The 17,392-nt window shown below is 37.0% G+C and overlaps 1 protein-coding gene across 3 annotated transcripts in view; it reads right to left on the bottom strand.

Moving 5' to 3' along the window:
- Nucleotides 1–17,392, bottom strand: part of LOC139463997 (zinc finger protein GLI4-like) — a 142,911-nt gene that overhangs the window by 73,126 nt on the left and 52,393 nt on the right. For all 3 annotated transcript variants that reach the window (XM_071245484.1, XM_071245488.1, XM_071245486.1), the window contains one exon: nucleotides 964–1,071. In XM_071245484.1, the coding sequence (XP_071101585.1) occupies nucleotides 964–1,042 (79 nt within the window). In that variant the 5' untranslated portion in view covers nucleotides 1,043–1,071. The remainder of the gene's footprint in view (nucleotides 1–963; nucleotides 1,072–17,392) is intronic.

The following is a 17,392-nucleotide window of genomic DNA, read 5'->3' as shown; positions in this document are numbered from 1 at the left end:
GCGAGTCCACTTGTTTCTCATGCTGGTCTGCTTTAATGCTTTCAATGTCCGAGTAATTAAATTACCTGTGTCAAGCAATTCACCTGAGTTGATGACCTCTCACTGACCATCCTCCCATTGACAAGTGAGCTATGCGCTGACCTTGTCAAACAACAATACAAATACACCTGATTGGAATTTTATCATCCCAAAGAACTTGTGATGGGTGTGCATGGGTGGTCATGCTCTGACGCTCTTTACACACCAATTTCTGATTGGTGGGATTAGGATTTAATTCCGTCTTTTATTTCCTCTGAACCAAGATGATCACTGATGGTTGGAGTTGGAGACAACGTCAGGTGCTCCCTCTAATGGGGCCTTTTGAGAATTCTTGTTTTGAAACTATTCGACATCCATATGATCTAAATCTCCCAGTGTCAATTCAGGTTTCTCTCTGAACTCTAAGCTCCGTACATTCAGATCATGGGGGATGTTACACCTGAACAATACCATTACTTAATGTTGGCCTTGGTGTTACTTGCAGCACGTTAGGCCTCAGTAAGGTAAAGATCACAGGAACACTTGATAAGGCAACTTTAACAGCTTCTTGTTCCGTTACAATCAATGACAGTTACATCTTCTGACCTAATAACATTTATCACATATATATATCACTAGTCGATATCAATAGAACATAAACACCAAAATCATTAAAATATGGACATTACCAAAGTTGCGTTGCATTCATAAACTGTATCAGGATCTGCTGTTTATTGGCGTGACAACCCTGATTTGCCCTGATTGTGATCCTTGTGTTCTGTGAGAACCGCATCCATGCCTGTGGGTTTCATCACAGATATAAACCACCCGTGCCACTTCAGTCTCTCTTCCCACATTGAAGTGAAACATCATACTAAAACGGAACACGCTTCAAAGCAATGATAACTTTAATTCACTCATTCGTGGAGCCATGTTGCTACTTACCACCATCTTTGAGGGCATCCCCGGACTCGGAGCTCTCCGCCTCCGACTTGATGTTGGTGTTGTGTCCCTCATCAGACATACTGTCATCGGGAGGCTATGTCATCCTATCTACAACACAAAGTACGCGCTGTTACACATGCAATCACGTTCATACCAACACTGAATTTATTTATTTATTTAAACATCCTACTCAGCAATATTACAGCAGTATAAATCATTTATTTAGTTATTTATTGTTTAACATCCTACTCTACAACATTCCAGCAGTATTTATTTATTTATTTATTTATTTATTTATCTATTTATTTATCTATCTTTCTATTTATCTAAACATCCTAATGAAGTCTACACCAGACAATCCAGTGATTGACTTTATTTATTTATTTATTTATCTATTTATCTAACATCCTAATGAAGTCTACACCAGACAAACCAGTGATTGACATCATGATTATTGATCTGAGCAATGACATGCATCAACTAAGTCAGCGAGTCTGACCACCGATCCCATTAGCCGCCTCTTATGATAAGCCAGGTTGCTGAAGACCTATTCTACCCAGATCTTCATGGGGTAACAACATTATAACAACTAATGGGAGGAAAGAAAACTTTACTTACACACATTGCAACAATGGCAAGGTTGGTTAATGACTGAATGAGCATAGTTTTACACCACTTTTAGCAATATTCCAGCAATATCACGTTTGGGATCACCAGAAATGGGCTTAACACATTTGTCCCATGTGGGGAATAGAACCCGGGTTTTTGGCTTGTCGAGCAAACACTTTAACCATAAGGCTACCCCACCGCCCGCTACGGCAAGGTGAGCTACAGAACATGTGTCTCTACCTTATTACTGTAAACATAGGTGAGCTTCACTCAAACGCACAGTAAATATATATCTACAAGCAATATTATTACAACGGCAGTCAATCTGAATTAAAAGTTTATTCTGACATTAATATTGCAATCATAAACATTTGCAAATATATCATGCCCATTGTACAATGACAGGCAAGCTACATTAAATGAAGAGCAAACAGGCTCTGTAGCTCACCTGATTTCTTTTTTGAATATTGGTAACATTAGGTCAAAATGAAAGGGTAACAAGAACATGCAAAAGTAATTAACAGAAGAGCATGAATATTTCATAAATGATACAAGTGTGGGAGTAATGGGAAAACATGAAATTACAGTGTTCCCGCTGGCTTTTGAAACTGACGGTCCTTGTGGACTGGCTACTCTAAAAATTACCAGTCCCCTTTAATTTTTATCAGTCCCAACTTTGAACAAATAAACGATGTCATCTCTGAAGTAATTTAGTTAGATCATTCACACAAAGTTCAGTCACAAATGTTATCCCTTTTTTTTAAATATTTCAAAACTAAATCGCTACAAATATATATTTAACCTTGAAGCAATGCGAAATGTTATTTCCTTGCACAGAAAATAGACAAGGGGAAACCCGGATTGCAACAGACAGGATTACTTCTCTCAAAAATTATACGTATATGAATATCCTCGATGTTCTGTTCAATAACAAAGATATATAAGGTACTTTATTTGCCGGTCTCAAATGGAGTGGCAGTCAGATGAATTACTGGTCCAAGCCTAATTTTACCGGAAAAATACTGGTAATTACTGGTAAACGGGAACACTCCATTATCAATGTGGCTGTTATGCAGTCTGTGCCAAAAGCTATTGAGTCTGTTAGCCTGAACATGGCTGTTAACATCATTTTCTGTGGATTTTAATGTCACCATACATATTTTGTCAGTAGCTGAGCATACTGGACCAAACAGAATTTTTACAGATTCAGGCTTTGAACTAGTGGCTCAATTGGCAGACTGGTTATGGTGGCCAGGTATGTTTCATAGACAACAATCTGGGATCATTCTTGCAAAGGTTTAGCTCTCCTAGGCCTTGTTGTTTCAGAAGAGCTAATAAGGATTGCAAAATGGAAAACAGGCCATAAGCCAAACATTTCTTAAAACACAGATTGTCACAAGCTTACAGGGTGAGCTACAGTATATTTTCAGCCATTGTTATTTGGATGTCAGAGATTAAGGGACAGTCCCAGGTGGTACCCTGCTGTCGTGTCTACAGTTACATGTTTGAGTCAGGCCAGATTTCCTGTGCCTGATGGCAGCATCAACAACAGGTGAAGGGTGGGATGGGCAGGGTGAGAGGGTACAACAGGATTATCTGCCCTTGGCTGGAGGTCAGGGCTGCACCTCCCCACACTGGCCACTGTAGCATTGCCCTCTCATTGCACAAATACAATAGTGTTTGGGGGATCACTGACCATCTAATCTTGTACGCCTATTGAGGTGGCAGGACTAGTCATGTGTTGTCAACAGCTACATAATCAGGAATACAGGAAGGCCTACAATACAATGGAAACTGACAGGCCTCTTTCATAAAAAACTGTGGAGACTCATATCCTTTGACCTTCATTGTAAGATAATGTTTCATGTCAGGAAGTGCAGTGAATGACCAAACAAATGATCTGAGTTGATGTTTTGCTTTACCTTAATCTGTCAGAGCCAGAAATGATTCACAAACTTATGGGTCAATTAACACTAGGGAGCCATATTTATGAGAAATGGTGGATCAATCTTTTTTTTCATGGGTCAGAAACCCAGGCCCCTGGGATCTGAAGCACCAGTATATATATAACTAGAAAAATTGTATGGTCTGATAAGTGGAGGGTATGGCCAATGAATGAATGAACGCGTCTGGTGCAAGTAAACCAGAAGTAGTGATATACTGCCCTTGGATGATAACTCTTCTCAGCTTCCTTTTACACTGTAATTAAAGGAATTTTATATTTTCTTTTAGCATATAAAATCATGGACACTGGTTGTAAAAATATACCAATGACACTGGTAGTGACTGTCGCTCTCCTGTCTCTTTAGTGAACGTTAGTCAAGAAATGTCATTCTGCATAGTCTTGGGCCTAATGGTTATGTATGAAACACATCACTATGTTACAACAGTGTTTTTTAATCTGCATCACTACCGTATGACATCTACACCACTTAAATTGTTTATGGCTGAGCCTTACATAACATATGAAACAGCATGGTCAGAGAATAACTAGCCTCAGTAATAGGCCAAAACAAATTCCACTAGGCGTAAAAGGCAAAATAGAGGTTAACAATATATGAATTGATCACTGAAAATCACTGATGACAGCAAGTGTTCACAAAAAGGGTAGGTATGTCCTGTCCTAGTTGAAACTTTAATTTTGATGCCATTCACAAAATTATATCTCATAATGGTCAAAAACATCCCTATAAAGCATTATCAAATTTTGGGTTCCAGCTTCAAAATATCACTTTTGCATCATTGTCAACAGCATTCACACAAAACTTCAACTCTCTTGGCTATGGTATATATTTTCTAAAGGAAAGCCAAACCATCAGCCCTGTTATATCCAATTGGCAGCCATGTTTCAACTAGGAGGAGAACTTCTGAGACATGTTTCTGAGAAGAAGATGTTTACAAATGATAAAGGGGACATCGTTGTCCGACACCAAACAGGCTATTCATGACAAGGCTTCCAGTCTGGTGAGCTAAACACCTCAATATCTGTCCTTTTACACATTCTCAAAATATTGTCCAACTGTGATCTTCACAACTTCTCAAATATTTTTTTGGTAATTGCGGATGCACCTGTGAAATGATTGTTTATGAATGAAAGGAAAAATATCACAATGTATCCATTGACAACCTTTCTGTTGTCTAAGAGCTCAATATTGTGGCTTAACCTTTCTAAGCTCCTCTCTTAGCTATTTTATAGAAAAAATAATATCCTTTCACCAAATCATTGGGGAGTAAAATTTATGGAGATTACATTAAAATCTACAAAGAAATGTTTATACAGGATTAAATGCAGATTTATTTGACGCCAAATGAGTGAAACGATAAGGCGCTGGTGTACAGTACACAGTGTCAACAACACCGACGTCTGTACACACTGCAGTCAGTTTCTGAGATCAACCATTGGAAAGTGGGACCAAAAAATGCAAACTATTTAAAACTTACAAACAAGATATTGTTAGTAAGCAAAAGGTTAAACCACGACTCGATTATTCAGATTAAATTAAGTGTGCAAAATGGATCTGAGACTGTCGCTTAAATTTACAGCTGTATACTTCGTTTTGTTAAATTCACGTTTAATGTTCCTGTCTTGTGCTGTCCTTCACAAAGGGTTGCGTACTCGGTGACCGTACCCACAATTACCCCTGTGGCTAAATCACCAATAACCTACCAAACCTCTACCTTTAAAGCGAGCCAAGTAGATTGTACACCAACGCTACAAAAAAACCTTCTTCAGCACTACAGAAAACACAGTGCGAGAAATACCATTAAAAGTTTAAAAATTAAATCTGCATTGAAATATAAAGGAATTCCAAACGACCACCCATGAGGAACAGAATGGACACAAATCCTTAGATGCTGTTTGAATAGACAATCTCTTAAGCCTTTCATTAGAGAGCCACTTACATTTAATGAATCGTAGTCAATAATGGGCATAAGATACTTTGTTATATTTTTTTCAAATTCATCACTTTTAACATGGCATAACATATGGTTTCCCTGAATGTATAGAACCAAACACAAGTATTCATGTTTTCAGACTTGCCATATCTTCAACTTAAATAAAATAAAAAAGGAAAACTTTGATATTCTAAGAAGTCTCTGTTAATAGCAGTCGATTGTTAGATTCTGATTATATCATGTGCATAGGTTTATGAATCACTCTCAAATAGTGATGACACCAGGTGTTCGTGACAGGAATAGCATATGTACCTTATAACCAAATTAGGAAAGTGATCAAACAAAGCCATTATGAGGAATGAGAGATGTCATAACGTAATTATTAGTTTTCACTCACTTCGTTGAGAACCATTTGAATATGCACAGCTCGTTCTTTGTGTGGAATAAATGAGTGATGATGTACATCAGTTTCATGGCTCTTTATGTGATATAAGAATCTTGGAAAAGAGGCATTTCCTTAAATCTTACCAAAGGTATTTCTGAAAAGACTTTGTTTAGTTAATGCTTTTAAAAGTATTCAATCAATCTTTATTCATTTATTTGTGCAGACCACGCCCATTGCTTTGTAAGTTTGAATAGCTACATTTTGTATCCATTATTTGATGACATTAACATATCAAACCAATGTAATGTCGGGGAAAAAAGTATTAGAGTGTATACTGCAATACAGTGTCTATTGTTGTAAACAGGGTTAGAAATTAACATTAGCCCACTAGCCAGGGGCTAGTTTAGATTCTTGCAGGCTTGTACAAATTTCCCCATTGTATTTACATTACAAGGGGCATTTTATCTTTACCGAGGCAAGTATACTTTTATAGTGTGGGAGGAATGGAAACTTTACTTGTATAGCTTTTGAGTTTAGTTCTACACCTGAGATAGATACTGGAAACATTATGACAGGACCATGAAAGAGATGTTTCTGCATTCAAAGAAAGTGTTTGATCAGTATTATTACATAGTGATAGGATATGTTTTTACTGAAGTAAATGCAATAAATACTTCATATTACTAATTTATGCTACTGCAGTGATTTTGCAAGAGAATAATGCCATTGGGACATTTTTCTGAACTCTGCAAATCCTGTTAGGACATTCTGTATCACTACCAAACTTGGATATTACCTTTAAGGCATTTTGGATGACAAAAACAACAACAATTTCCTTGAAAATAAACTGATCTGAAACCCTTCTATTGTATCCTTTTCGTGCCTCTTCATTTTTATAAAGACGTGCATTTTATTTAAAGCAAATGATCCGATAGACATTAATACTAAAAATGGACGCCATGTATTGCATCTATATATTGTAAAAGTATTATGTTTTCATGCACCAAATTGTGCACCAAATAGTGGTTACAGGTTTTGCCTAATAGGAACAGTATTATTGGTTTCTGTGTATTTTAATGCAGATAATAAAATCCTCTACATTAAATTTAATACTTCCAAGAAGGTAATATCATAAAACACCAAAATATCATTAAAACCAAATGAGTTGAATCATGGAATTTGTTATTTCTCATATGTGTTTCATTTCAGAGGTATCCAACACTTTTAACAAGCAACTAATCCAACAACAATCATTCCTTAACTGACAAACATGTAACTGTCTATCACTGTAACATTATCCATTTTCTACGCCAAAAACATGACAAAATGGGGCCATTAAGATGCCAAATATAACATTAAGAAGGAATTTTTGCAGAGCGCCTGCATCTTGTCTAAGAGATAAACAAATGATTCTGAATCAAGTTTATATGTAAAGAAGTCACCACCACAACAGTGTAAGGGTAATAGGCTCCTCTGTGTTTAAAAAGAAGTATTTTAAATTGCGCTCATTAATTTATGTTAAAAAAGTAATTACTATATGCCGGTGAGATTCCAGGCAGAGTATGTTCATATTACCCCATCCATGCATTGACTTGGGAGCTGGTTGGGCACAATGGCTGCGAAGGACATACACTTAGTTTATTGTTCAACATCTCACTCAGCAATATTACAGCTTTATGATGGTGGTCTGTAACTGATTGACACCATGAGCACCGATCTATGCAATTGGGATATGATGACATGTATCAACCAAGTCAGCGAGCCTGACAACAAGAATGGGTTGGTGAAGACAAATTCTAACCTGGAACTTCACAGGGTTTGCATTGGCTACATAAAACAAAGACCTAATTCATTGTGTCTTCATACCCAAATGGCCTTGCTGGTTGTGTGACATCATACTACACAGAAACACAGTTTGGCTTCTCATGCCAGAAAGATGACATTAGTTTCTTGATCCAATAAAGTAATTAAAGTAATTAACCCACATTTAGGTCTTACCATAAACAAAAACAGGTTGACCAGGATAGTTAGTCATCTTGAGACACAATAATGAACTTGATTCCATTGAACATAAGTTGCTTAAGTAACCTATCTTATCCCCAAACAAATCTCAAGGTTCCATTGTACCATTTTGTACATCTGTACATCCTCTAAAACCATCCCATACATGCTTCCTCAGACTGCAACTCCCCTAAAACACTTAAATGTGCCATACAGGTGTCCTAATGCCCATCCACAATGCTCACAGAATTGAACCATAAATCACAGACAACCATTTTATATGGTCATGGTCACTGGTGCACTTCCTGCTGTGGTGTGCTTAATGACAGTAATTTGGGAAGAATAACCCCTCTTATTCCAAAGACAATCAGATGGCTCAAGTGGCCAGTCAGCTACCATCACTGGTGTAATACTGCCCAGCAGTGATGTAATGGTGTGGGATAAGTACCATTATATCACAGGGAGATAATAGCTGTACTTCACAGACTGGCGGTAATCCTGACTATGACCGGTGTGGCACACTGACCAGGCAATCCAGCATGTAGTGCACATGCCTCAGTGAACTGACTAATGGCTCACAGATCCATCAAACCTGCATGTGGAACAGAAATGTTTTCAAGGATAAGGCTCATGTTTTTGTCTTTGTTTGAAGGTTAGCTCAGATTTTGTGTGAAAATGTCTTATAATTTAGATTTTTATTAATTCAACACCTTTAACAAAAAAAAAAATTTCTTCTTAAGGGTAAGTTTATGTGCTACTGTTACAAACTGTAAACGGTTGAAACAATTAAGGTGTACAAATGGCTTTTATTTTCTTTCTTCTGGTGGCACCCATCACAAACACGTGCAAAGGCAAGCTAATTGTTCACCTGAAAAGTGAAAATAGAAAATTGCATTGGACATCATTATTGTCACTGATGCATCAAGTTTGGCCTTGAGACAAGGAGACCTACACTTAATATTGATGGGAATATTCTCATCTGGAAATTAGAAGACATACTGTTTTTTATTTCATAAAAGAGTATCTGATTATTTGTATCTTTGTTGGTTTGGAACTACAAATACATTTTACGCTCTTACCATCTGAAAATAAGCAAAATTGTATACTTTGTGGGACAAGCAAAGGAATTTGACTCATTAGTTCATCCTCTATTTATCCAGATTTTGCAGACAAATTGCTTTTTATATATACATAGCATTTCCTCCACGAATCAGCCAAGACGGGTGAGAGTATTATCATTTTCCCTCCTATCATCAATAAAACCTCAACTGATAATAACAATCAGATGGTAAAAACAAACGTCAGCACTTTCCATAAAGTTTTCTTTATCTATAACCTCATCATCTAATGCTTCCAAGGAATGTAAGAAATGAGTTTTCTAATGGTGCCTGTGCGTACAGTGAAATCACAAGTCCACCACTTACAACCAGGTAACGACCCTCTAGAACACCTCCAAGCTCTTTCAACACAGGTAGCAAGTGCCATCATGAGTGTTAATGGGTCTTTCATAAACTTCACAAACAGTTGCACACCCGGAGAAGGGTTGCCAAAACAAACTGAGATACAATAGCACGAGTATGAATTGGTAATAACAGTATGCTTGTTCCAAGCAAAAAGAGCATAAAATATGCATAAAATTGCCATCACGATGATTCAGTGAAGTGATATATCCCTGCTCGGTCATAAATCATTGATCAGGAATTCACCTTGATGACTTTAATGCGAAATGAAATTTTGCCTGCATGCACATGTGTTTGAGGGAATGAAAGCCTGACAGAACTTTAGAGAACATCTCTAACCTTGTTACCACACAAGGTTGGAGGAATTTAACTATCCACTTGCATCGTTTACTTTTTCTGTTCCAAGTTTATCCCACCTAATTTGCCTGGTTCCAGATAGCTCCGTTGTTCCAATGGTATCTCAGTCTGCAGACTCAACATGTAAGGAAGCAGATCTCATTCCTTCTGTCCGGAAAATTTATCGTCCTCTTACAAATGTTCATGATTCATACTCATCAAAGAAAATCAGCAATATTGTTTTGATATTAAGTTATCTTGCTGTTGTTACACCCTAATTCCTTGATCTGCTGGCACATGCTTCTTTCTGCCATATTTAATTCAATTATATGTTTGTTCCAAGCATACACAATGTCTGCCAAAGACAAAATGGCTGTTCTGTTTGTGTGATCATAGATTATGTGCTCACAACTGTGACAGCTACATCAGTGCTCATTCTATGGAAATTGTACATTTATCAAAAGACATATTCTATTTCACAAAGGCCAGGTATGGTTAAGCAAGCATAAATTTCACCCTTACATTTTCATATTACACTGGCCATAGTTGGACATCACATTTAACACTAAGTCTACACTGTCTGATAACATCATCTCATCCCACAAATGCATGACATGAAGTCAACATTAAAGCATGTTTACATCATTCTCCTATAAAAAGTGACCAAACCCTTTCCATAATCCTAAGAATTCTCTTCCAAAAGCAGGGATGATTGAACAATTATGACAATATCATATAAAACATGTGTTTATGAATCACTATCAAATACCGATGAGACCAAGTGTTTGCAAAAAGGAGAGCAGATGATGCCCCACCACCCAGTGGAATCCAACACACACATGCAAAGGCCAGTCAATTGTTCACCAGAAAAAACAACATATATCAAATGTCAAAACAGGAAATTGCATCAGACATCATTTTTGGCACTGATGCACCAAATTTGGAAATGTCCAAATCTTCTCACCCACAATGTCCTGATATCAAGTCCAGAGTAAAGGAAGTCAACATCAGTCTCACCAACTCCTATTGAGGCACAGGGGCGGTCAGGTAGCCTTGTGGTTAAAGCGTTTGCTCGTCACGCCAAAGACCCGGGTTCGATTCCCGACATGGGTACAATGTGTGAAGCCTATTTCTGATATTGCTTGAATATTGTTAAAAGCGGCGTACACACTCACTCCTATTGAGGCAACTTCTCACCCACAATGTCCTGACATCAAGTCCAGAGTGAAGCAAGACCATATCAGTCTCACTCACACCCATTGAGGCAACTTCTCACCCACAATGTCCTGACATCAAGTTCATAGTGTAGCAAGTCAATATCAGTTGCACCGATCACCATTAATAACATCACCACATCTCAAAATGTCATCATGTCTACATTCAACCAAATATCAGTGACAAAAGATTGTAAAGAGACCTCTGAACACTGAATATCAATCCCTAAATAAGATCTGATTCACTTTGTCTGCTTTTTCAAGTGATGTCTCGAAGTCACAGACACTATGAGCGCCATGGACTTCTTCCTTGCCATGCCCTGGTGATAATGTACCATCGGGGCTGCCTTGCTGAGTCACGCCCCTAGTGTCTAAGGTGATGGGTTTATATGTTACGAGTCATTGTTTTGTAAAGACTGACGATAAGAGGGAGGCATGCATAACCCCAGAATCCTGTGCACTTGATATAACCACTGACCTAGGACATACATTCTATAAATAAACTGGCGCAGTAAGAAAACAATTGGAAGAAAACCAACTGCCGGCTTATAAAAAGTGCTTTGAAAGAATTTAGGAGACACTGCCACCATGGTCTGTTGAATGGAAAATTATACAAATTAGGAATCATGATATGCGGCTCAATGCTCATATCCCCCCCAAAACCAGGTCCAAACTCTTTTGAAATATCTGTCATTATATACTCCGGATAACACTTCTGGGGAAAGTAAGTATGATAATTACTATCTATGAATGGACAAATGGATAAAATGTGAATATTCATAAATAGTGTTAGGGTATGCTGACTCACGAGGGTGGCCTGGACATACCTGGGAGTAGTGTCTCTAACAGACCACAGAGCAATTACCCCATCTTCATCTCATCTCATCTCCTCCACCTCTAACAGGGGGCACGGGTGTCCCAGTCGTCTAAGGCCCCGCGATTCGCTGTGCAGAGTTGCGTCCCTTGGGCACACCAGAAACCTATGATTGTGGGTTCGAATCCCGGTTCGCCCCGATTATGTTTCTAGGTTTGTCAGCACCATACCCGTGTTCGTGGGTTTCACCGAAGTGGTAAACCTCTGAGACCTGCATCACATCGGGCTTTCCTCCAACATTAAGCTGACACGCCACGATATAACTGGATAATGTTGAAAGCGGCGTTGAACCAAACTCACTCATTCACTCCACCTTTAACAATTAAGAGATGTTAGGGTTCCTTAATAACCAAGGGTTCCTTTCTACATTTTTATAAACTAAAACAATTATGTATAACTTTATTTTGGTGACTTTATTGGGAGTCTAAGCTCAATAAATACCCTGTAGCCATATCCATTTCAGTGGCTGGTAATGACAGTCGTTAGGTATTCAGGATCTAAGCTGCATTGGAAATCCAACTGGGGCCTACAGCCTCCAGCGTAAAACTACCAAATCAATGCTTCACTACTAAGATGGACATAAATGTTTCTCATTTACGGCAAAATAACTCTCTTATAAACAGATATAACTGTTTCCTCTCACCCCATAAAAAGAAAAGCCACAAATATATTGACCAAAGACACTAAAACGGATTAAAATACAAGTTATCAGAAGTCACTATTTTTTCAAGCACACAGCCTCCAAGCTTAGACAGACAGTGGTGGTATGTCAAGTTCAGAGTCTAGAATCAGTGGAAGTTTGTTCAGGGAAACTTAACACTTAGGCTGAATAAACGGCAGCTTGTTGACAGCTTTTTACACCTGCAGAGCATGTCAATGTTGGCTCGTTACAGGTAGCTGTGTCTCTCTTCAAGTTTGAAGGAAATAATTGGGGATTTAGTGTAGGACAAGGGATGAAGAAGGCACTGTTAGCTTACTACTGGGTGCTGACCGTGGCCTCATGAACTCTAAATATCCTTCTCAATATGTCTTCTATGAAGCATAAACATATGCTAAAATTTTGTATTTGTTATAACTGGATGCTCAACTTCTGATCTGGGTACATGACATTAAGTACATAAAGCTGACAGTTTCCTTTCTAAGGGGACTGATAGTTTGCTTAAAGGTTTCTCTGTCTTCTGCTTTGGACACATGTTCATTATCTGGCTAAAGAAATGAAAATTGCTGGTTTCCCTACACTGTAAATATTAGCATTCAAGTGTATAAATAAAAAATGACAAAAGCCACTTCCATATTTGTAAGAAATCTCTACTAAAACCATTGTAGGGTCCATTGTATGACTCCGACCATTTCATAAACATATGTTTATGAATCACTATCAAATAGTGATGATACCAGGTGTTCGCGAGAAGGTGAACCCATCACAATAAGACAGAATTTTGTATCAGAAAAAATACTTTGTGAGACCCAAAAACATTTTCAACATTATCTCCTGCTTGAAATGATTGTCCGAGAGACACTTATTTTATTTGTCACCTATAAATTAATTAATGATTCCATGTCAGACAACAGTAAAAAGTCATGATTTTCTGAAAAAATATTTCACACCAACTGCATTCAAAGGTATGCGGGTACCTGTCATTTTTTCAAAATGTCTTGTAAAAGATATTTTATTTTATATACATTCAAAACAGAAATAGGGAAAAATGCACTGTGCTTGTCCCTGCCCTTGATAATTAATTACCCTTCATATCATCATAGAAATGAACATGGGACAAACCTCTTTCACAACAAATAAACATCACTGTCTTTACACTAACAATTTATCAATTGCAAAATAATAAAAGATTGTCCACAGTACATACGGAAAGAGATGGGAAAGACCCATTCTACCAAATAAGACATATCAACATCAAATTAGTCTTCCTAGTCAGGTGGGTTATCTCCTCACACAGGTGTGTATTTTACACAACATTAATACCTTCAAACACATTTATCACAAAACATGGCCATCCGTTTCAACAGGACAGATTCTCATCAAATATCTTTAAAAACATCATTCTTTATAAAAGTGAAAAAATAATTTTAACATGAACATGTGTATGACAACTCCTGTAAAAGGTCAGAGTGGTGATGTAGGAATCTTGTAGAGGTGTGTAAAACTGACAATGTTTCAATTTCATCTGATGGAGTGATATGTAAATGTTAGCTAGTTACAGACTTTTCTCTTTCAGGTGTGCTTGTGGAATTTTTCATTCTACCGCAAGGTAAAGTCTATCTAGTGCTTGACAAAACATATCCAACTTGTGAAGTGTGTTGACATTATTGTGTTACATGAATGTAATGGATAAGCGGTGATGATTTCTTCAGATATGCTTAAATACAGTTTACCTTTACAAACTGTTTACTGCGCCAGTCAACAATATGGCAGATGTTTTTTTTAAATGAATAAAGAACAAAATTCACTTGGCTGAAATTTGCATTTGTGACTATATAAGTTTACAAGATTTTGAGTTTGATAAATAGATTAAGTTGCTTTATAAATTAAGAGTTAGTAACAGTGGCATGTTTGACGGGAAGTAAACAAGCGTCTTTTTGAATCACACATACAAAGTTACATGTTATAAGAAAAACGACAAACCCTTTTCATACTCCCAAGAAACCTCTGCCATAAACAAAGTCGACTGCACGACTAAACCACAAGCAAGAAAACCAAATGTATGCATTCTTTCTTAATTAAAGTTATACATTAGCAAGACAAATGAAATAACTTCATGTTTCAATCTATTCAAATTGTATGCATCAGATGAATATGTCAATTAGCTTCTTCTGTATGGGGGGCGTAGGGGTAGCCCGGTAGCAGAAGACACGGGTTTGATTCCCAACATGGGTACAATGTGTAATGCCCTTTTTCTAGTCTCCCCCGTCGTGATATTGCTGGAATATTGCTGAAAGCGGCGTAAAACCATCCACACTCACTCACTCTTCTGTATGGTGGTTTATATTATTATAGTTTGTCATTCCTTTATAATGGCAGCAGACCCCCTCGAAGATCTGGGTTAGAAATTGTCTTCAGCAACCCATGCTTGTCAAGACCCAACTAAAAGGATCGGTTGGTCAGGCTCACTGACTTGGTTCATGCATGTCATCATATCCTAATCAAGTAGATCGATCAATGCTCATGATGCCAATCACTGGATTGTCTGGTCCAAACTCAATTATTTACAGACTGCTGTCATATAGCTGGGATATTGCGGCATTAAACAAGCACATCAGGGCAACCAGTGCCTCCTTCTAAATGACATCAGTGAGAAGCATACAATGAAGAGAAACTTCACTGAAACTTCTGGTTTACACAATGACTGTCTGCACTTAACGGATTTGTTCAAAGTAATTAAAGTAAATCTGCAAGCAAATAAGTATGACTAAAGTCTGCTCTTGTTGCGATAGATTTGAATGCAACAACGGTGTCATCAAGCTCTTCTATTACTCCTACTGTGATGTTATGTGAACGATGTAGATGTTTTACTTTCTAAACCATTTCAGTTTATCGTATAATATATTAAATTGAGCTTGTTTTCATAAAAATACTTCCTTCATTGACTTAAAACATACTGGAAAATAGAGATAATGGATTAATTTATCATTGAATATATAAACTTGAGCATGTTTTCATCATTACAGATACTCTTGGGCACGCCAGAAACCTATGATTGTGGGTTCGAATCCCGGTCTATCTTGAATAGATGGTATCTAGCTTAATTACTATGCCTCACAATATACTTCCGTGACTCAAATTGTCCTGTACATTGCGTCACATGGCGCTATTCACAATGAACATTTGAAATATTTCTACATTCCATTGATCAAACTTATTACATTCTGTCATGCATTACAAGTTTTCCAAAACTGTCAGCTTACAACAATAGTGTTGCATGTATACCATATACATTCATGGCATGTATACCATATACATTCATGGCATGTATGTTTCTTAGCAACTGAAAAAACTTCAGGGACAGTTTATCAAATATATTTTCACAGGTCATATACTTTTTGTAAAACCATTCCCTCATATACACATAAACCTACGTAGAATCATTATGTCATAATACAAACAAGATATCTTTCTTAACAATGAGCATTATAAGAATTCCAGGCACAGTACAACAAATAAGATTTCAGAGGTCACATCAAATTTTGGTAAATTATCCTATCTTTACATATATATAATCCTACTTGAAATCTAGTCTCAATGCAATAAAGGTAACCTCAACAAACACTGAACAAAGGTTGGTTGAACTTATCAAGTACATATTCTACATGAGTTTTCTTTACCACGGTGAACATGACAATTCTGCTGCAGTTGACAAGTGATGGACCTACCTGTAAACACACACAAGGGGCACCTGTTAAGAAGACAATAATGTTGTCACTAGAGGAGAAGACAGAGACATACACGTGTTCCTGACAGTGGCAACATGCGTCATCTGTCAGCCTGGCTCAGGAAGTCAAACATTTTAAAGATGGCATACTTCTTCTGGTAAAATGATGACTGCTCATCACTCCTAAGTGATTTATCCACACAGCAGTGCATTCATGTATATATTTCATTCTATAAACATATCATTGTTTCGTTTATTCTCTATAGAAATGTAATCATGATAATAATAAATTCTATATATTTAAACATATCATAGTATCTTTCATACTATATAGAAGTGAATTTGTGATAATTTTAAATTCTATATATCTAAACATATCATAGTAACTTTCATTCTATATAGAAGCGTATTCATGACAATATCAAATTCTGTATATATATACATATCATAGTAACTTTCATTCTAATTGAAAGCATATGCATGATAATATCAAATTCTGTATATCTTTACATATCATAGAAATTTCATTCTATATAGAAGCGTATTCATGACAATATCAAATTCTGTATATCTAAACATATTGTACCTTTCATCATATGTAGAAGTGTAGTCATGATAACATTAAATTCTATGTATATCATAGTATCTTTCATTCCATATAGAAGTGCATTCATGTTAATATTAAATTCTGTACATCTATACAAATCACTGCACCTTATTTTCTTTATTAAATTTGTTACATGCTGAACATACAACTTACTAACTAATAAACACATTAGTATTGAACCTATTCTTTAGTTCTCTTTAATGTAAGCTCTATTATATCCAGAGAAACCTTTTTTATGTAAGACTTGTTAAACTTTGTACATGTGTTCATTGAATGTGAAAGTGCTTTATATGTGGTTTTGTTTAACCTGTTGATGTCTACGAACTTCTTTCAAAGATCTGATATTCTGATTCCCTGGTACCACCTACAATACTGTTTGACTGTGGCAGACACTGGTTAAAAGTTCTTCACCCATCAACCCCTATGCAAAGTGGATGTCTGAATAATGTGACAACACAAATCATTCAAACTACCCTGCCTACAAAAGTGAAATGAGATTTATGGACAAACCTCACCTCTGGATGGCACTTCTTGGGTGAATGGTTGGAGGACAGAGAGAAGGGGTTAGAAGAGCTGGCTATCTTGTATGACGTGCTTATGTTTGGAACAAAGCCTCCAGGCCGAAGAAACATTGCCTATCTATATAAACGCAGTCTCTTGA

Source organism: Haliotis cracherodii, unplaced genomic scaffold, assembly GCF_022045235.1.
Source record: "Haliotis cracherodii isolate W230 unplaced genomic scaffold, xgHalCrac1.p SCAF_16, whole genome shotgun sequence".
Lineage (NCBI taxonomy): Eukaryota > Metazoa > Mollusca > Gastropoda > Lepetellida > Haliotidae > Haliotis > Haliotis cracherodii.
This window is presented reverse-complemented; position numbering and strand designations above follow the sequence as displayed.